Below are 22313 nucleotides of genomic sequence, written 5' to 3' on the forward strand. Positions count from 1 at the left end.
TATTAGTAGTTTCTGAAACATGTTAAAATAGGATACCACATCTGCCTAACTTCCCATTTTTAAGACCAGTAGCTGCTGACATTTATAAAGCACTTTTATCACAGGATTTCAAAGCTCATGTGATTCTTGCAAAAAAACTATCATGAATAACATGTGGAACACCTCATCAACTGTAAAAAGACAGTAGTCTCTAAATACTGTTTTGTGTTCCAGGACAGTTTTTTAGGAAGAAAATTAAAGGTTGCTTTTCCAAGGTCAGAAAGATTTAATAGAACTTCTAAATTAAATTTATCTTCCCATTTCAAAATTATTAATGCTATGGTTCTATTTAAAAATCCAGTTCTGGGGCGCCTGGGTGGCGCAGTCGGTTAAGCGTCCGACTTCAGCCAGGTCACGATCTCGCGGTCCGTGAGTTCGAGCCCCGCGTCAGGCTCTGGGCTGATGGCTCGGAGCCTGGAGCCTGTTTCCGATTCTGTGTCTCCCTCTCTCTCTGCCCCTCCCCGGTTCATGCTCTGTCTCTCTCTGTCCCAAAAATAAATAAAAAAAAGTTGAAAAAAAATAAATAAATAAAAAATAAATAAATAAATAAAAATCCAGTTCAAAGGAATTTTATGACAGGGTCCACATGATCTGGACCTTTGTCTCAAGACAAAACTTGTACTGTTGTACTTCCTATATAAAGACTCCCACCAGTGGTGTCATTTTCTTACAAAAGAACTCTGAGGTATTTAGGGTGGTGGAGATGTCCACTTTTTTCTTTGTGAATTCCCACAGTGGTAGGCAAAGTGAGATTTATTCATTCAGTAGATACATCATGAGTATTTATACTCTGTCAGGCCCTGTGCTACGTGCTGGAGACTCAAGCACATTCCCTTTCTTCGTGGAATCTAACATTTGTTCTTGTGATGTTCTTCTGTGTTTCTCCTCTGCAGACTTATCTGGTTAGTATTTTTGTTATAGAGTTGCTTTGTCTGCACAAAAATTGAATTACATAATTGAGTCTTCTCAGGTAGAAATTATTCTTCAGTTATATGCTAAAGATTCTTCCCTGACTGAAAAAAAAAAAAACCCTAAAACATCATAGTCATCATCAATCATTCATTAATGTTTACCGAATGTCCACTGGATGAGTGATACCCTCACAGGTGTGGTACTTAGGACTGACTCACCACTACCTACCTTGTCATTATGTCCCCGTTATAGAAAAAAGAGTTGATGTTATACTGTGTATGTGACTCTTTGGCCTTTTAGGGCTTTTTGGACCACCACAGATTGCAAATGGTTTTAATGCAGAAGGGTTTCTTGTTAAAGTCCCCACATGCTATGAAGTTTGTGTATTAACAGACTGCTTTTCCTGTTGACTTGTAGCAGTGAAGTCCAAGCTAGCTGTGACTGCCAGCATCCATGTGTACAGCATCCAGAAAGCCATGCTAAAGGACAGTGGGCCTCTGTTCAATACCGACTATGACATCCTTAAAAGCAACTTGCAGAACTGCAGCAAGTGAGCTCCTTAATGTTCCTTGTGGGCTTCTTTACGAATTGATTTTGTAAGATGTTTACACAGTGGCTGCCTCTTAAGAGTGAATGCCAAGTCTAGTAAAACCCCATTTATCTTGCAGTAAGACACATGCCTGGTTTTATTAGTACATCATAAGGTGAAAAATAGCAGCCACAACCCATATTGAAAACCCCAGTGGACTCCCCATAAATCTATTTCTCATGTATTTATCCTGTCACCGCCACCAGAAATGTTTGTTGTGCCCCCTCATTACTCCCTTACCCCAGTCTCTGCTTGTCTGAATCCTACCCATTTTTCAGGAACCAGTGTAAACGTCCTTCAAAAACTATTTCTAATTTGTTATCCCTCTACCTTCCATCCAAAAGCAGTTGATCTTCCACAGCCAGGATCACATCTTGTTTGCTTTTGTACTTTATATCGTTTTCAGTGAGGTGATGGACCATAATGCACAGGCTTGTGTTGTGGCTTTGCTGCTTAATAGCCTGGTGGTTTTGGGCCAATTACTTAAACTCTTTGAGTTTTGGCTTTTTCATTTTTAAATTAAATTCATTTAAAAATTTTTAAATAGTAATACCTACTTTGTGGGGTTGTATTAAGAGTTCAAATCAGTTCCCCAGACATATTAAGCACCTACTACTTTGATAGGTACTAAGTGAGATCATTTGAATTCATTCCACAAAGTTCTGATGAGTACCTATGACATGCCACACACTGTAGAGTGAATATGGCCCAGTACCTGCTTATGGAACTAATGGTCCTATGGTAAACACTTACATTATAGCGTGACAGTGCTATAATAGGAGTAATACTGAGGGAGGCTATTTGGGGGGCATTTGTGGGAAATCAAATAGCTAGGGCCTGTGTTAGGAGATTATAGGGAACGCATTGCAAAGCAGAACACTGCTTTCTGGCCTGCTCTTCTCATAGCCCTCTGAGTGATCTCCACCGTAGTGGCCTCCTCAAGACGTCATGAACAATGACTGATTACCCTCCTCAACTCCCATGAGCAAGAAGATTCTTCAAACAAAAAAGGGGGATAGGTGGGAAATCAAATAGCTATGTCCTGGGTTAGGAGAATGCATGCTTTCCTTATAATCGCCTAACCCAGGACATAGCTATTTGATTTCCCACAGACACTCATCCCTCACTTTTGGGTGGGGTGGAGTGATGAGGCAAAAGAGAGAAGGCTTCCTAGAGGGTGTGACATTTAAGTCAAGGCCTTAAGGCCCAAGTAGAAGTAGCCAGTAAAAGGAGAAGTAGAAGAGTGAGGACAGAACTGTGAGGAAACATGGTGCTTGTGTGGAACCAAAGTCATTTTCTATGGCTGGACTTAGACTGAGAGGTAGGAAATAATGAAATATAAGACTAAAGTAGGACTCACAGTGTACACTTTGACTAGTAGGTTAAAGAGTTTCGACTTTATTCTGAGGGCACTGGGGAGCCACTGAAGATTTTGAAGCAGATGGGTGAAATGATCAGAGCTGCATTTATAGAAAGATCACTTGGGGCACCCAGGTGGCTCAGTCAATTAAGTGTCCAACTCTTGATTTTGGCTCAGGTCATGATCTCATGGTTTGTAGGATCAAGCCCCACATCAGGCTCTGTGCTGAAAGCGCAGAGCCTGCTTGGGATTCTCTTTCTCCCTCTCTCTCTGTTCCTCTCCTGCTTGTGCTTGTTTTCTTCCTCTCATTCAAAAATAAATATTAAAAAAAAAAAAAGATCACTTGGCTGCAATAAGATGGTGAACATCGATCAGAAGGGAATAATTGGGAGACAAAGCCATCAGTGAAGAGAGATATTGCAGTGATTCAGGGTGGAGATGACAGTTATCTGAAGTATAGTAGTTGTATTGAGGGTGAAGAGGTATGAAGGTTAAAGAGTCATGCTGTCAAAACCTGGATGTTACGCTTGGAGACCAGGTGTGTGTATGTGGCTGGGTGGGAGTGTTCATGATGTTAAGGATGATAACCGTATATCTGACTTGGTGGCTGAATTGGGTGATGGTGTTATCAGTAAGAAAGGGAATATGTGGGGAGGAGTAAGCTTGTGGGGAGAAGGAAAATGGTGAATTGGGTTTGGACATGTTGAGTTTGAGAAGCCTGTGGGGAGTCCAAGTGAAGATGTCCATGCAGTAGACAGATGAGTCTAGAGCTAAGGAGAGAAATCTGGCATGAAGATAGAGATTTTGGAATCAGAGAAAATAGGTAATTAATTGGGACACAGCAGTAGATACAGTCATTCACAGAGAATGCGTAGAATGAAGGAGAGCAGAAAGTAAAACTCGAGGCCATGGTTACTAGCTGTATAACCTTAAGCAAATTATTGAACCTCTCTGTGCCTCCGTCTCCTCATCAGTAAAATGAAGCTAACAATGGTACAAAGCTCAACAGGTTATTGAGGAGTAAATGAATGAATATATATAAAACACTTAGAATAGTGTTTGGTACGTAGTAAGCGCTATTTAAAGATAGCCACTTTTCAAGGGATGGGCAAGAGAAGAGGAGCCTAAATGGGAGCAACCAGAGATGAGAGGAAAATCACGAGAATATAGGGGGCTCTAAAAGCAAGGAAAGAGTATTAAGAGGTAGGGACTGATTGGCAATATCATATCTTACTGAGAAGCAAAGTAGAATAGGAACTGAAAAGTGTCCATTGGATTTAGTGATGGCCTTGGTGAGAGGCTTTTCCATGGAGTGGCCAGAATCTGGTGAACTGAGTAAATGGGAGCATGATAAAGTGGGACAGCAAAAATGGACAAGTCTTTTCAGGAAATTGGACTGTAAAATGGAGAAAGAGAGAGGTAGCTAAAGAGGATTTGAGACTGAGAGAGAATATATACATTGTTGAGAATGCCCTGAACTTGTACTATTCAGAAAGAGCCATAAGAGAAGAAATGATTGAAGCTACTGGGGGAGATGGGGTAACTGATACAGCCAGGTCCTTGAGGAGAAATAGAGACTTGCCAAACATAGTTTCTGTAAGTTCCATGAGAACAGGGATTGTGTCTATTTTGTGACCAAAAAATGGTGCCTGGCAAATGGTAAGCATTTAGTAAGTAACTGTTGAGTGAATTGATGATAGACATTAGTTCTTTTACTCTACTGCTCAAACCTTAATAGGCACACAAATATTTATTAAATAAATAAATAAATATAATTCTATAGCTAGAGTAATAAGTGGTGGGGTTTTTAAAATTTTTTTAGTGTTTATTTTTGAAAGAGAGACAGAGCATAAGTGGGGGAGGGGCAGAGAGAGAGGGAGACACAGAATCCGAAGCAGGCTCCAGGCTCTGAGCTGTCAGCACAGAGCCTGATGCAGGGCCTGAAGCCACAAATTGTGAGATCATGACCTGAGTCATGATCCGAAGTTGGATGCTTAACCAACTGAGCCACCCAGGCACCCTGATAAGTGGTGTTTCTTAGGGAAGGACTGCAAGAAAAGATGAATATCCTGATAGGTTTATGTAAATTGTACTATTAGATTTCAAAAATAATCTGTATTAAAATCTAGTTGTGGCATGTCAAGCTCTAAAAATCAGTTCTTCTATTGTATCTGAGTAGACAAACAGGAGTAAAGGGGACTCAGAAGTTCAAAATGATATTTACTCAGGGACCACTAAAGTAAACATGGCAAAGTAGAAATGTGGTAATAGGAAGCACTTTAATGAAACCTTACTTAAATACTTAAAGTATAATGGGTAGAAATGTGAAGAATTTATCTCCAATAAAGAAGTTTGTAATTGCCCTTGAGAATTATGGGCCAGCTGAAATCTGACTCATTGTTTCGTGTGTTTTAAGAAGTGCTGTGACAGGAAGAAAGTTGAAATTTTAGGACTGAGCAGATTCTTCTCTCTTCGGACATGTTCCCAGCCTAACTTGGTCTCTTCCTTATTGCCAGTTCTGGTCCTGACCCTAAGGTGTGGAATGTAGACCAAATGGAGAAAGAGTTGTTTCAGGGCCAACTTCAGATGTTGACAATGAAATAAACCATTGCTTTTTTCTGTGTACATGGAAGCACTGCAAGGCCAGAGAGGAAGACTAGTGGGTACAAGGAAATGATTTCCGTCTGTTCTTAACTCTGATGCACAAAATATTTGTGTTAGTGTGGGGTTTTCTGAAGTGGACTCTAATAAATCAGGGGAAGATTTTGGAGCTATAGACTCAGCTTTAGGGCTGCTCAGTCTAAGGTTACTTCTGAAATTAAATGATGTATCAGGGACTTTTTTCTTAGGCCAGTTAATCTAGAAGTTGTGCCTGGTTGATCTCTCGAATGATTACTATTACCACATAGTTTCTTTCTTAACTTTTCCCACCTCAAGTGGAGGTGATACATTAAAGAAGGGAGAGAAACCAGAAGCCTCACTTCTAGGGACTTCAGTTCTCTCATTCTTTCACACGTATTTCTATGTGCCAGGCCTTGTACTGGGTACCTAAAATACAAAAGATGAATAGTACCCTTCCCTACCTCCAAGGAGCTCTCACCTACTCCCAGTAAGCTAAAGACTGGGGGAAATAAAATGTTTTTCTTTGTCAGAAAAGTTGAGGAACTTTGCTTTAAGCACAACTGGGATTTGTGTGAACAAGGCACATCTACGATGATTATAGAAGAGATGAATGCTCCCTTTAATATGCCATGCATACCGTTCCACATTTCTTCACTTGGCTTTGGGCATACTTGTCTGGTGCTGTTAGTGGGTGTTATTAGAAATTTTTAACAAATGACAATAAAGGACCACAGGTCATAGGAGCCAGTGGCTCTGTTCCCAGCTTCTTCCTTATTTTAAAGCATGACCCACTCTGGCCAGGAGAGTTGCCAGGAATTTTATTAATATTTAAAGCTCGTAATTTTGGTTCAGTCAGTATTTATTGCATACGTAGCTCTGTAAGGTGAAGGTCTTTAAACACAAGAGATAACCATTTGATTTCCCAAGGATGTTGACATTACTAATCTTTTGTTATTTTTTGGTATATTCTTACTGTTTTGAATTGGGGTGCTTTCTTCAAAAAAGTAAGATGTTCAATATGGTATGGTAGAAGACCTCAGATTCCAGTCCTGGTTCTGTTACTGACTAGATGTATAATCTAGGACAAGTCTCTCAACATCTCTCCAATACTTTTTTCTCTATCTAAATTAGAGTTTTTATTTATTTTTGAGAGAGAGCAAGCAAGGGAAGGACAGAGAGAGAGGGAGACAGGAGACAGAATCCCAGGCAGGCTCCACACTGCCAGCACAGAGCCCGTGGCCAGGCTCAAACTCACGAACAGTGAGATCATGACCTGAGCCGAAATCAAGAGTCAGACGCTTAACCGACCGAGCCACCCAGCCACCCCTGCACAAAATAATTTCTAAAATCCATTTTAGTTCTAAACTTTTCTAATTTAATAGTGTTAGAGGTAGAAAGTATTGTGTGGAAGAAGCAAGACTTTGAAATTAATGTAACATTTCCAACTTCAGGTTTAGTGCCATACAATGTGCAGCTGCAGTTCCCAGAGCTCCTGCTGAATCCTCATCTTCCGAAAAGTTTGAGCAGTCAGATCTTCAAGTATCAAGTGAGACACAAGCCAATAATGAGTTGACAACCAATGGTCATAGTCCACCTACCTCCAAACAGATTTTACAACAGCCCAAGGGAATAATGGGAATGTTTGCCTCTAAAGCTGCTTCTAAAACCCAAGAAGCCAACAAGGAAACCAAAACAGAGGCTAAAGAGGTAACAAACATAAGTTTAAAGATGTCTTTATAGCTCAGAATGGGTAACTAGAAGAGCATTGTAGTTTAATCACATAAGGTTCCAATATATAATAATATAGTCTAGTTTTTCCATTGTGGTCTGAATCCTTTAATTCTTGATATTCTCGTCTGAAATTGTCCTTTTTCTTTTGAAAATGCTTCTCACCAAGCTTTGGATTCTTCTGTAAAATGGTCCTGTGCACATCACAAGATTGTTTTGCAAGCCAATTGAAATCATGCATGTGAGAACACTTGAAAACCATAAAGTGCCAGGAATTGTATATTAGCAATATGTCATTTTGGGAACATCTTATATTCTGAGCTTTGCCATGTATGCCTTTCTTCCTAGTGTATTTAACATTCTCATTCTGTTTTATGAATTTTTCTTGTTTTTTTCCTCATTTGCTTCCCTTATTTATTGTTCATACATCTGAACTAACTTAAGTGCATTGACTTAAGAAAAGTCTCATTAAAAACTATTAAAAAATACTCCAGAAAAGCATAATTATTGTTATTTTTTAAGGTTTAGTTATTTTTGAGAGAGAAAATGAGTCAGGGAGGGGCAGAGAGAGGGGGACAGAGGATCAGAAGTGGGCTCAGCAGAGACCCTGATGCGGGGCTCGAAGTCACGAACCAGGAGATCGTGACCTGAGCTAAAGTCAGACGCTTAACCAACTGAGCCACCCAGGCACCCCATAATTATCATTATTATTGTTATTACCATCATTGTGATTTTTGGCCTCTGCTTTGGAAAAGGAGAGGGGAGTGGAGGTAAACCCCCTAACATTTATAGAACTACTGTGTGCCAGTAGTTTGGATCTTTGCTTAAATCCTCCTAACTATTCTGTGAGGAAGAGATCTCCATTTTGTAGGTGGTGAAACTAAGGGCTAATTGCCTGGATATCAGATTGCTATTACATGGCACAACCAGAATTCAAATCCACTTCTGATAATAACAAATGTAACATTTTGGAGGTTCCCTTGTTGTATCATACTGCCTCTGATCTGTTTTAATTCTATCAAACTAAGCAGTTTTTCAATATACTCAAAGTTTAGACACATTCATGGGTAATAATTCTGTAAGAACTATGAGTAACTAAGCTTTGGAGATTAACATCAGATACTCTGGTGTGGATTGGTTCTTAAATCTCACGCTGACACATTTTGGCATGATTATATAGGGACTGTGCCATTGTGACAATGTGCCCTGCAATTGAAGAGATTGTTTGAGACTCCGACTTGAAGAACAGCCTAGACGCTAAAAAAAAATATGTGTTTTCTGCTTCTAGGTATCTTCTGCAGGCAACAAGGCACCAGGGAAAGGGAATGTGATGAACAATTTTTTTGGAAAAGCTGCTATGAGTAAGCATGTTTTTACCTTCCTTTGATTAATACATGAATGGTAATATAATAACATATTTGAGGGGAAAGCCACCTTACCCAGTTTTTACCCATCTGGTGTACCATGTAGACTTGCTGCATCCTAACATAAATTTGCAGTCTACTGACCAATATATTGAATGGAAGTAACCCAACTGGAACAGTGGATTTTAATGGGTGAGCTGAGTTCAGTTTACCTTGGGGGGTAGTTTACTATTCCTGTTTTTACTTCCTGCCTTGAAAAGACAATTTTTTGTTTCATAGGGCTCTTGAAAATGGGTGATAAAATAGAAGGGAGGTTGCTTGGTTAAACAGCATAGTGTTGAGGTTAATATCTTAGATGCTGGGGTCAGTTTGCCTGGTGTGACCATTATTAATTATTACCTCTGTCTCCCAAGGGGTTGCAAAAACAAATCTTTTTGACATTCTATAGTTATTTTTTACAGATTATGCATGTTAATGAACTAGACCTCAGTATGAATTAGAAGGGCACAGGTGATTGTAGCCATTTAAAAATAATACTTTTTGAGAAAGCAAAATTTCCTTTATTTAAAAAATTTTTTTTAGTATTTTTATTTTTGCGAGAGAGAGAAAACCAGCAGCAGGCTCCAGGCTCCAAGCCGTCAGCACAGAGCCTGATGTGAGACTCAAACTCATGAACAAGATCATGACCTGAGCCAAAGTCAGAAGCTTAACAGACTGAGCCATCCAGATGCCCTTAAAAATTTTGTTTTAATTAGAATTCTTTCATATGGAAAGAACCAGTAGTCACGTATTTTCATACTTCTCATACCAAGTACACCTCCCCTAAGGGTTATGTGGCATAATACCAGAAAGCATTCAGGAGCCACAGGACAATTATGGCACACTTTCTTGGAGCATCAGTTTTACAAAGATCTTGTGGGAAGGTGTTTTGTTACATGCTTGTGCAAGAAAAATTAGTCAGAATTCTGCTTTCCTGTGATGGTCGGATTAGTGGTTGGAGGAGGCGTTGGGGTAGATAGTGTTTATTTGCCATAAAATCCATCAGAGAAGGTTTTTGTCTTTTGAAAGTATGTAGAAAATTTGATACTTCAGGTTATTGGGAAGCGTGTTGTATTGTTGCAGGCAGAATGCACAAGGAGGGCTCCCTACTTCTGTGAAAATAGATAGTGCTAATGTCACTGGCCTGCATGGCTGGTACTGGTCCACTGAACCCAATCAGAGTGTGTGTGGTTCCTTGGTGACTTTTAGGTCCACGTTTTTATTTTTGTTTTGTTTTCTTATGCATTTGTAACCAGTGAATTTAAAAAATTTTATTATTTCTAAAATATATAAGCTGTGAATATTCGCTAGTTGTAAAAAAAAATCAAGCTATACAGAAGTATATACTTATTTATTCATGTGTTTATTTCAGAAATATTTATTGAGCAAGTACTGTGTACTTGCAACTATTATACATGGTGATACAGTGGAGGAAATGTAGACAAGCAAGGTCTCAGCCTTCATGGTCCTTATATTCTACTGTGAGAGACAGACAAATCAATAAAGAATAAAACAGTTAATTATTTTAATTGCTAGGCAGACAGTGATAGAAGGAGTAGGGAAACTGGATAAAATAAAAGAATTAAATACTTACCTACTAAAAAGAATGGCTTCTAAAGTTGATTTATCTAACATTTTTTTCAAGGATGAATGTTTAGAGTAAAATGATGAATGTTTTATTGGATGGATGGTTTAGTGGGTTAAGTGTCTGACTTGGCTCAGGTCATGATCTCATGGTTTATGGGTTCAAGCTCCACGAGGGGCTCTGTGCTATCAGTGCTGAGCCTGCTTCAGATCTCCTGTCCCCCTCTCTCTTTCTCTCTCTCAAAAATAAACATTAAAGAAAAAAGTAAAATGATAAATATTTTTATTGTATTTGAGACATGACAAGATCATTGTGATAAAAGTGAAGAGAGTTGGATGAAAAGAGTTGAAGAGACTTGAAACATTTAAAATTTAATGCTGGGCAATAACAAGTGTTGGCAAGGATGTGGAGAAGTCAAGCCCTCATATACTGCTGTGGGGAATATAAAATAATGTGGTTGCTCTGAAAAACAGTATAGTAGTATTTCAAAAAGTTAAGTAATTATCCAGTGCTTCCACTCCTACATATCTGCTCGAGTGAATTAAAACTGTATGTCCACATAAAAAATTGTACACAAATGTTCATAGCAACATTATTCATAATAGCCAAAAAGGTGAAACAACCCAAGGGTCCATCGTCTGATGAATGGATAAACACAATGTGATATAACCACACAGTAGGATATTATTGAGCCAAAAAAGGAATGAGTCCTTGAACTATAACATGGATGAATCTTGAAATATGTGAAATGAAAAAAGCTGGACAGAAAAGGCCACCTGTTATATAAATTTATTTATACAAAATGTCTAGAATAGGCAAATCTAGAGACAATGTAGATTAGTAGACTAGTGTTACAGGCTAGGTTGGGATTGGGGAGTGACTGCTCATGGATACAGGGTTTATTTTGGGGTGATGGAAATGTTCTAAAATTGGATAGTGTTGATATTTGCACAATTACAAAGCACTGAATTTTATACTTTAAAAGGATAAATTTTCTGGCATATGAATTATCTCATTAACAAGAACCGTAATGCTCCATATGTGAAAAAAATTACAGCATTGGTGACAAAATTAAAAAGTCATCATCTGTATCTTGCTTCTAAAGGTGTTTCATATTTTGAGTATAAAAAGGAGATGCTTTTAATTAGTCAGTGATACAAATGATTTGATCATTCAGAAAAAAAGAAAATGTGGTTAAATTTTCCTTAACAGTAGTCTGAAAGTGTTGCAATGAGCTGCCTCTTTACCAGCTAATTGGCCATTTGTAGCTGCATATGTAAATAATTTGGAGTTCCCCAAATACTGTGAAACCACGACAGAGTGAAAACTCTGGATGCTGAATCTCTTTGGTCACTGGTATTTTAATTAAGATCAGTTTCCTGAAATTGGTAGACTGTATGCAATAGCGCCTTGCTTTCCTTACCCCAAGAGTGAGGTAGGAAATACTTGGAGGTTTTTCCTCCTAATTATTTTATTTATTTTACTTATTTTATTTTATTTTATTTTATTTTATTTTATTCTACTTTTTTGAGAGAGTGGGGGAGGGGCAGAGGGAAAGGGAGAGAGAGAGAGCATCTCAAGCAGACTTCCCACCCAGTGCATAGCCTGACGTGGGGCTCGATCGATGGATAGATCTCATGACTGTGAGATCATGACCTGGTCAAAATCAAGAGTTGGACACTTAACCAAGTGAACTACCCAGGCGCCCCTATTATATAATTTTAAAACAGTTGCTGTCAATATGATATAAATTCTGTAACAATGCAAATTTTGCATAAACTTTAAGGATATACATGCAGCTTCAGAGAACTGGTTTTTTGGGAATCAGTTACTGACTCTGGACCCCCTAGAGATACATGTTTACTCTTCTGTACTATTTGGTGGAAAAACTTGAGAAGTACTGATACTTGAGAACAACAGTTTTGAAAAGGCAAGAGAAAATGCCTCCATTCTCTGGTGGATTCCACCAGATTTCTCAGTCAAGTCTTCAAAAAATAAAGTATAAACAAGCTGCATGTTATACTTTTATCCATCATCTATTCTTTCAAAGAATATACTTTGTTTATAAATTATACTAAGCCGTGTGTAATGGCCAAGGCTAAGCTATCAATTGGTCTTTTTCCTACCCTGTAGCTGGTTTTAGCCATTTTACATATAACCAAAGCTACTTATTGAAGAGCCTCATGCTGTTCACAGCTAAGAGTATTTTATGACTTTTCTTGAAAAAAACTGTCACTGAATATAGCACGAAGGCTATTCTTCTATGATTTCTCAGATGGCTAGGCCCATCCTGCTTGCATTTTTTAATCCTCTGCATGGCATAGTAGTTGCAGCTTGGTGTAGGGAAAGAGGTAGGGATTTTGAGGAGTTAAACTGACCTAGGTTCAAATCCTGTCTCTCAACCTTTTCTGTCAGTGTTACCTTGGGTAAGCCATACAACCTCACATACTAATCCCTTTTAATCCTTACAGTAATCTCATAAATATTCAGTTTTTACAGAGAAGATTGACTTTTAGGCAACTTATCCTGAGTGAAAAAGTTTACATCAAACTTTTCTCATTCCAAAGTAGTCTTTTAATTATATAATTAAGATAATACTGAGATGATAAGAGTATCCAGGTTTAAGAAGATAGAATGGAATAGGAAATAAGATTTTGGTACGAATTTCTGTTGTCACTATTTGTAAACTGTATACTCGGGAAACGTCTTTTATCTCTCAGACTCTTAATTTTCTCATCTAATAAGTGATATATAAATGAGAATGATGATACCTCATATAGTTGTATTTGCTTTTTCTGAGCCCTGCTTTTACTATTATTTGGCCTGGGAGTTGTGATATAATGAAGGATTAGCAAGAGGCAGAAATGAAAACAGTTACTGCTAGAGTGGTAGTTGGAAAGGAGAAATGTTCTCTGACTAGACCATGAGTTCTGTTAGGACAGGGACTGTTTTTTTTATCCCTTTAGCCCCCTGCTCCTAACCAATTACCTGGCACTTAGTCGACTATCAGAGGAATAATAGATTGACATTGCACGATGAGGTTATATATCATCTATTATACTATATTTGTAGATAAACTTAAAGTCAATTTGGATTCAGAACAAGCAGTGAAAGAAGAGAAAATAGTGGAGCAACCTCCAGTGTCTGTCACTGAACCAAAGCTGGCAGCCCCTACAGGCCTGAAGAAACCCGGCAAAAAAGCAGAGCCTGTTACGATGCAGCAGAAGGAAAAAAAAAGGTAGGAAAATTTTGTTGCCTGTGAGGGAAGAGTGTCTCTGCTGGGGGTGAGAAGGTCTGTTTGGGCTTGTTGACAGTGGGCAGTTTTCAGTTGAGTACTAAATCCTACTTAATGCCGTAGGGATACAGCTGTATAACCAAAATGAAGAGAGAAGCTCAGTAGCTTATCTAGGGAAGTAGAACTGTGGAACAGCCAGTGTAGATGGTTTAGAGCCCAAATCCAGTTTTTTGGGCCCCATTGAACTAAATCGATTATCCTTTTTTTTCTTTACTTCATTTTAAATTTGTGGACATGGCATAAGTGTGCCTGATTGTGTCTGTGTCTGTTTTTCACTTTAGATTGCCAAGTGAGGGGTTACTATTTCCAGTCAAATTTAAGAGAAAAAGTTCTTTGTTTTCTTTTTATATCAATGAGTTTATTTTTCAAGTGGTAAAACGTAATTAGAAAAGAAAATAAAAAGCACACAAGCTGTTAAAAATGGATCCAGGAATTTGAGACACTACCTCATAGTTGGTAGGAATTAGTCTGTTGAAAGAAATTCTAAAGACACTGTCAGCACTGATAGGCCCAGAAATACTTGACTTTTGTAGCAAGGCTGGGGCTACTCTAGTAGAAAACATCAACAAAATGCTCAAGTTTCAGAGGGTCAAGGCTCTGTCCAGTGGGCCTTACCTCCTAGGAATATGTGAGATTGGTATGTTAAAATGTCCCCAGCCCATGGGCATAACACTCATTGTTGACAGTTATAGTCAGGAATGCGTTCAGTATTTCATTACCGAGTGTGATGTTAACTGTATGTTTTAAGTAGATGCCCTTTACCAGATGGAGGCTGTCCTTTTCTGTTTTTTTATGGATGGGTGCTGAATCTTGACTGATGCTTTTTCTGCATTTATTGAGATGATCTTTTGGGATTTCTGTTAGTGTGGTGAATTACCTTGATCGGCTTTTAAGTGTTAAACCAACCTTGCATTCTTGGGATAAACCTAATTTTTTGTCATGATACATTATCCTTTCTATAAGTTGTTGGATTTTATTTGCTAATATTGTAAGGATATTTTGCCACTGCATCTGTGAGGCTGATAGACCAGTTATTTACTTTTCTGATAATGTCTTTATATTTCAGTACCAAAGTTATGTAACTTCATAGAATTAGTAGAAAACTGTGTTTTCTGAGTTTGTGCAAGATATGTATTATTTTTTTTCTTAAAAGTTTGATAAAATTCAGTGAACCTGAGCCCAAAGTTTTCTTTGTGGGGAAGTTTATTTTATTAATTTGATTTCTTTAAATAGAGTCATCCAAATTTTCTTGTTCTTGTTGGGTCAGTTTTGGTTGTGTTTTTAAAGGAATTTATTTCATCTAAGTTGTTGAGTTCATTGGCATAAAGCTCCTACTATAGCCTTATTCTTTGAGGATCTGTAAAATCTGTACTTATCATTACAGATTATTCTTTTATTCCTCGTGTTGGTAATATGTTGTTTTGTCTTATTTTTTTAAATTTTCTTTTTAATGTTTATTTTTGAGAGAGAGAGGGAGACACAGAATCCAAAGCAGGCTCCAGCCTCCGAGTGGTCAGCACGGAATCGCGAGATTGTGACCTGAGTCGGAGTTGGACACTTAACAGATTGAGCCACCCAGGCACCCCTGTTTTGTCTTTTTTTTAATCAGTCTTGTAGAAGGGTTTATCAATTTCATTAATGTTTTGCCCCAAAATAACAATTTTTAACCTTGTTAGTTTTTTTCTGTTTTATTTCATTAATTTCTGCTCTTTATCTTTTTTTGTTGTTTTTTGTTTGTTTGTTTGTTTGTTTTTACCTATTTGGGGTTTGTCTTTTACTAGCTTGAGGTAGAAAAATAAGTTATAAAGTTACATAAGGAATAAGTTACTTGAAGATAAAAACCACATTTTATACATATCTGAATAGTGTGATAGAGTATCCAGAGGAGCTAACTACGTTAAGATGGAGTCTAGGTTTTTTTTATTATGTCATTAGAATCACCTTAAGATCTTATGTCTATGCCTTTGCACATTTTTTTTCTTCTCTTTAAAGTATTTGTCTCCCTTTTTTTACCTGATGAATTTCCACTTAGTTTTTAGTTTTCGTACAAGAGTCTTGTCCCATAACATTTTATTTGTCCAGTAGTATTTATCACATTGTCTTACATTTGGTGGTGTTTATATCTATTTCTCCCACCAGAGCTTCTTGATAACAGTATTTTCTTCATCTTTGCATCCTCGGTGTTTAGCAAAAAGCCTGTGTATGTAGTAGCTGCTTATTTAAAGCTTGTTGAATGATTGAAAGGTCAGTAGGAAAAGTAAGAAGGAATTTGTAATGATAATTGATGAGCTGGTAAGTAGTTTCCAGTGAGCTATATAGAGAGCTAGAAAAATGTTTCATTCTGGTCACCCCATGAAATGACTTAGTTGTGGTCAGCAGAGTATCCTTAAAAAGAATCCTTATTGGTCTACTTTGACTCTTCTATCCTCTGGAATTAAGACCAGGAGTTATGAAGCAAGACCCATAGTAGCATATGCATACTTATATTTTTATTTTGTGTAACATGATTAAATTATTCCTGGATGGCAACAGGGGGAAGCGAATGGAGTTATCTGATGATGAGACAAAAGAAACTGAAAGTATGAAGAAAAAGAGGAGAAGAATCAAACTTCCTGAGTCTGATAGCAGTGAAGATGAAGGTGGGCTATGACAGGTTGCTATTAATTTTTGGCTAGTGTCATTGTCTCCGTTACTTGGGTTATAGCAAAAGTACCATAGACTGGATGGCTTAAGCAGGACAAATTTGTCCTGTTCACAGTTCTAAAGGGTGAGAATTCCAAAATCAAGGCACTGCCTGATTGTAGTTCCTGGTGAGAGCTCTCAGCTCTCTTCCTAGTTTGTAGGATATCTCCTTGCCATATCTTCACATGGCAGAGAGAGAAAGTGTTTCTCTTGCATCTTTTATAAGGGTGGTAATCTGATTCCATTAATTACCTCCCAAAGACCCCACCTCCAGATACCATCACGTTAGGGGTTAGAGCTTCAAATATGAATTTTGGGGGAACACAAACATTTAGTTGATAGCAGGGGTCAATTCTTACTTTGACGCTCACGGAGTTAAAAAGTAATTTATTACAGGTCACAATGACAATAGTAATTCTAGTATTGAGAGATAAACAATAGCACCATTAGAGTCTGCTTTCGCTTTTTGATCAGAACCATTGTTTTTTGGTAATTTAGCAAAGTAACTAACATAAAAGGAAACAGAATAAGGATTATTATTATGTATATTATCAAAGAGCTTTTCTTTTTCTAATTTATTTTTTACTTTTTAATTTTTTTAATTTTTTTAATTTTTTAATGTTATTTTTGAGAGAGAGAGAGTGTGAGCGGGGGAGAGGCAGAAAGAGAGAGGGCAGAGGATCTGAAGCAGGCTCCACACTGACAGCAGAGAGCCTGACACGGGGCTCAAACCCATGAACCATGAGATCACGACTGAGCCAAAGTCAGAAGCTTAACTGACTGAGCTGCCTAGGTGCCCTGAAGAGCTTTTCTTTTTAAAAAATGAAATGGAGATATTCCTTTGGCTACCTTCATGTGAATCTTTTAAAACAGGTAATATTGTAGGTATCAAGGGTGTTGGTGATATGGTGTTCCACACCACATAAATGAAAACATGCTAAGTTTGAGAATCTGTAGTATCATTGTTGAAAGGGAATGATACTATGGACCCTTCTAGTTTTATGCTGTGGGCTCTATTGTAAGATAAACAGAATAAGGGTAAGATTCTTACCTGGAAAATTCATATGCCTTTTCAAAGAATATCAGGTGTTCGAAGAGCCAAGATCTCTTCCCAAATTGTGTAAATGAAGGTATATAGAAAGAGGATGAGGCTGGGGCACCTGGATGGCTCAGTTGGTTAAGCGTCCGACTTCAGCTTAGGTCATGATCTCGAGGTCCGTGAGTTTGAGCCCTGCGTCGGGCTCTGGGCTGACAGCTCAGAGCCTGGAGCCTGTTTCCGATTCTGTGTCTCCCTCTCTCTCTGCCCCTCCCCTGCTCATGCTCTGTCTGTCTCAAAAATAAATATAAAACATTAAAAAAAAAAAAGAGGATGAGGCTAACAAGAAAGATGCCTTGGTCAAACTGCTATGCCAGATGACTTCTACCCTGCTTTGAGAACGGTGGTGAGAAGCTTGAGTTTCTATAATCCATTCTCTATGAATTTATGCCATAATGGGTATAAAACATTTTGAGGGGTCAGGCAAATCTACTCCAAAGGAATTCAGCATCAGATGAAGGTAGAATGACAAAACAAACAAACAGATGCTAAAAGAAATTAAAGAAGAATAATGAATGCAGGAAAAGGAACCTGTTCTGCTGGTAAAGGACAAAATAAACTTGTTAGGCTCTACTCTTACCAGAAATTTCTGTAAGAATTGAAAATGACAACAGAGGCACCCCGAAAGCAACTCAGTGACTGTACATGTACAAATGAGTGAGAAAGCCATTTATATATACAGATGACAGTAATACAAAAGAAATGAACAGACCTAAGAAATTGTACAAGGAAGTTAAATCTATGATGTAGGTATATCTTTGACTCTTCCATAGGTTTAGATCCTACCAGTCATGCTTGCATGTAGGAGTTTATAAGCTCTGATATCCTGTAGAGGTATTGTGCCCACCAGAGCTGTGGTTTTTTTTTTTTTTAATGACTCTTTGGAATAGGTAGGGATAGGGCATTGTGAGCATCCTAGAGGAGCTGTCATTATATACTCATTCCATGTCATTTATCAAAATGCTTTGACTAAGACACCTGAAAGGAAGATACCCAAGTGTGTGGCTGAAACAAGAGCCATCAAGTTAAGAATTAAGGAAATAGAAGCGACTCCATGAAGATACATGGGAAAGTAATTAGGAAGTAACAGGAATATTACTGTGCTATTGAAATTGTCTTCCCTATTTCCAACCAGGAAAAGGATTTGGGGAAGAATCTGGAAAAGGCTTTCAAGCCGTCAACCTAATGTACTTTGAAAAGGTAAACTAGATACTCCAGTGAAGGAGTCAGCTCTAAGTCAGGGAATTACTGTGGTTGATTAAACACTCATTACATATTTCTGAAATATTCTCTGGAGTTCTGATCATTAGTGCACAAAAATAATACCTGTGGGTGATTAGAAATATGAGTGGGGTTATTTAGAAAGAAGTGAGAAGAAATGTGATAGAGGTGAACAACCTATAATAATAGATAATATAAATGAGAGGTTCTCAGATTTTTTTATCTGGCAGAATAATTTTTAGCATCTGACTAAATTTGCAAACCTTTGCCATTTTATTCCTGAATTTCTTCTTCATCTCAAAGCTAGAGGGCCTTTATTTTAAACCTTTACACAGTCTCTAATCTATTACCATTTTATTCCTGTCACACTGAATATATGCTTATTCAATATGCTGTCTTCAGCTGGAAATTAGCAAATGAGCAGCAAAAGTGGAAGAAATGACAGGGACTTTGGAGTAAAACAGACCTGGGTTTAAATCTTACTTCTGCCACTTAACTGGGTACATGGCACCCCAATGTTTATAGCAGCAGTATCAACAATAGCCAAAGTATGGAAAGAGCCCAAGTGTCCATCGATGGATGAATGGATAAAGAAGATGTGGTATATCTGTACAAAGGAGTATTACTCAGCAATAAAAAAGAATGAAATCTTGCCATTTGTAACTACGCAGATGGAGCTAGAAGGTATTATGCTAAGTGAAATTAGTCAGAGAAAGACAAATATATGACTTCACTCATATGAGGACTTTAAGATACAAAACAGATGAACATAAGGGAAGGGAAGCAAAAAGAATATAAAAATAGGGAGGGGGACAAAACAAGAGACTCTTAAATAGAGAGAACCAACAGAGAGTTGCTGGAGGGGTTGTGGGTGGGGGAATGAGCTAAATGGGTGAGGGGCATTAAGGAATCTACTTCTGAAATCATTATTGCACTATATGCTAACTTGGATGTAAATTAAAAAATCTTTTTAAAAATAAAAAACCTTACTTCTGCCACTTATTGTGCAACTGGAGACAGATTATTTAACTTCTTCAATTCCTTGTTTCCTCATCTCTAATGGGGATGTTATCACACTGTGTAGACTTTTTATGAACATCAAATAAGATACGTCAGCAATGCCAGGACACTGCTTGACATAGCAGGTTTTCTTCTTACTCACCCCACTTTTTCTATTGACGTGTTCCATAAGTATTTAACAGCAGTCTCTTCTCTCAGAAAATTCCCTTCAACTTCATATCTTTAACTCTCCACCCAAAAGACTTTTCCTTTATTTCTCTTCTTGGCAGAGTCATAAGCACCATTAGCAGTTCTACATACTCTCTTTGTAAAGCAAGAAAAAGCCAGACCCAGATAGAAATCCCATTAAGAGTAATGTTTTCATTGCTAGGAAGAGGGGCGCCTGGGTGGCTCAGTCAGTTGAATGCCCAGCTCTTGATTTTGGCTCAGGTCATGATCCCAGGGTAGTGGGATCAAGCCCCACATTGGGCCCTGTGCTGAGTGTGGAGCCTACTTAAGATTCTCTCCCTCTTCCCCACTCGTGCTCTGTCTCTAAGATAGAATTTAAAAATATATATTGCTAGGAAGAAATAGTTTTAGCTGATTAAGTTTTTGCTAACATTTTCAGTTTTTGCAAATTACTTATGAAGAATGTTAAGCAAATGACCCCCCCCCCCCACCCTTTTTAGGTTAAGATAGGTAGTTTATAAATTTTCCTAGGAAGCTATGAGTGATTTCCAAAATGACCCATCTCTGCCATAGCACTCTGGTAAACAGTGGTTACTCTGCTAGTAACTAGTTTTGCTACAGTTCTTATTCTGCTGTCCTGGGGTAATTGTTAAATTGCACTTCTTGAGTACCTTTCATCTGAAAAGCTGTAAATTCATTATAAATATATTTAAAATACACCAATGTATGAAACCCTCCTTATGCTTATGTCACTAAAAGTATGTCGAGGATATATTTACCTTGATGGAAAATCAGACACATACGGATTCTAGCATATGAATGTGGCCAAATTTTTTTTAGTCTCTTTGAACCTCAGTTATATAAAACAGAAATAATAGTAACAGTGATTTTGTGGGGGATATTATGTGAATGAATGATTAATGTTTGTAAAGCCCAGAAAATTCTAGTTGTTTTCTGTATCCTTCCTTCCTTCCCTTTTTTTTCTTTTAAAAGTTTATTTATTTTGAGACAGAACAAGCAAGGGAAGGGTAGAGAGAAAGGGAAAGAGAGAATCCCAAGCAGGCTCTGTGCTGTCAGCACAGAGCCCCATGTGGGGTCCAGTCCCACAGTTTGTGGATTGAAGCTGAGCTGAAAACAAGGACTGGATGCTTAACTGACTGGGCCACCCTGATACGCACCTCCATCCTTCCTTTCTTAAAAAAAATTTCTTTGTGGGGCGTCCGGGTGGCTCAGTCGGTTAAGTGACTGACTTTGGCTCAGGTCATGATCTCGCAGTTTGTGAGTTCAAGCCCCACGTCAGGCTCTATGCTGGCAGCTCGGAGCCTGGAGCCTGCTTCGGATTCTGTGTCTCCGTCTCCTCTTCTCTCTCTCTCTCTCTCTCTCAAAAATAAATAAACGTTAAAAAAAAAAATTTTTAAAAACTTCTTTGAGAGAGAGAGAGAGTGTGCATGCACGGGAGGGGCAGAGGGAGAGAGAGAGAATCTTAAGCAGGCTCCATGCCCAGCTCAGAGCTTGACGTGGGGCTCGATCTCACAACTGTGAGATCATGACCTGAGCCGAAGTCAAGAGTCAGATGCTTACCCGACTGAGCCACCCAGGTGCCCCAAAATGCTTTATTTAAAAAAATTTAAAGTGATACACAACTTGAAAAATCAGATAAAATAGAAGTTTTGTGATAGATTGTAAGCTCTCCTATTGGACTCAATGTAATTGATGCTTCTCCTATCACCTTTCTCCCATCTGCCTTCCATCTTCTGGGGATTTGTTGAAAATTCTTATTCATTACAAGTTCTTGGCTCCCTCTTCTACTCTCTTCCCTGTTATGGCAGGGATAGGAGTGGCAGGCAGGTTTACAGCATTTCATTCCTTAGTCATCACTGTAATGTGTCTCTTTGGGTGGATGTGGAAGGGAGGGGGAGGTATATGCTGATTCTTCCTTGACCTAGAAGCCCCTCATCCCAAATTCCAAAAATGATTGTTTTCCTTTATTAAAAGTATCGTTACTGTTTGTTCAGTGCCAGGGAAATTGTCGTGTCTCTGCCTCCATGGAGGCTAGAGTCAGAGGAGGATCTAGATAAACACTTGTATACAGTGCAGTGACAGGGGTCTTAGAGGGTGCCACTAGGATTAAGTGTCTTCATGGTTACAGAAGTGGAAATAGAATGAAAACTCCTAAATTTATTGTGAGGACTCAAAATTCCTTTTCTTTGGCTTCCTCACTGTGTAAACTTTCCTCCTGCCCCTGTAACGCATGTGACACAGCTTTCCTAATTGCTATACCTTCAAAGAAATGGGAGCTTGGCTCTGTGGTTTAACTTTTCTCTTGCTTACTTGAGCTCCCATCATGTTCTATTCTCCTAGAGCTGCGTTACTAGCTGGACCACTTTCCTCATATGTTTCTGACTCTTGTTTCCCAGAGCTTATAAAGTTTTGGGGCCCGTTTCATACTTGAAGTGTATAATTTATTGTTTCGTTCTGGCTCTTGTTTTGCTTCACCTCTTTAGGTCATTTGGCCTTGAACCCTCCACTGTCATAATTTTTAACACTGACCTAATCAGTTGGGAGAATTTCAGATCCAAGACTTGTGCTAAGA

At 38.3% G+C, this 22313-nt stretch overlaps 1 protein-coding gene across 1 annotated transcript in view; it reads left to right on the forward strand.

Annotated features, from left to right (window-relative positions):
• The window catches only part of POLD3 (DNA polymerase delta 3, accessory subunit), a 51585-nt gene that overhangs the window by 20362 nt on the left and 8910 nt on the right, over positions 1-22313 (forward strand). The window contains exons 5-9 of the mRNA XM_060605635.3: positions 1369-1501; positions 6974-7229; positions 8539-8611; positions 13311-13476; positions 16066-16172. Coding sequence (XP_060461618.1) covers positions 1369-1501; positions 6974-7229; positions 8539-8611; positions 13311-13476; positions 16066-16172 — 735 coding nt within the window. The remainder of the gene's footprint in view (positions 1-1368; positions 1502-6973; positions 7230-8538; positions 8612-13310; positions 13477-16065; positions 16173-22313) is intronic.

The sequence above is a fragment of the Panthera onca genome, chromosome D1, assembly GCF_046562875.1.
Source record: "Panthera onca isolate mPanOnc1 chromosome D1, mPanOnc1 haplotype 2, whole genome shotgun sequence".
Lineage (NCBI taxonomy): Eukaryota > Metazoa > Chordata > Mammalia > Carnivora > Felidae > Panthera > Panthera onca.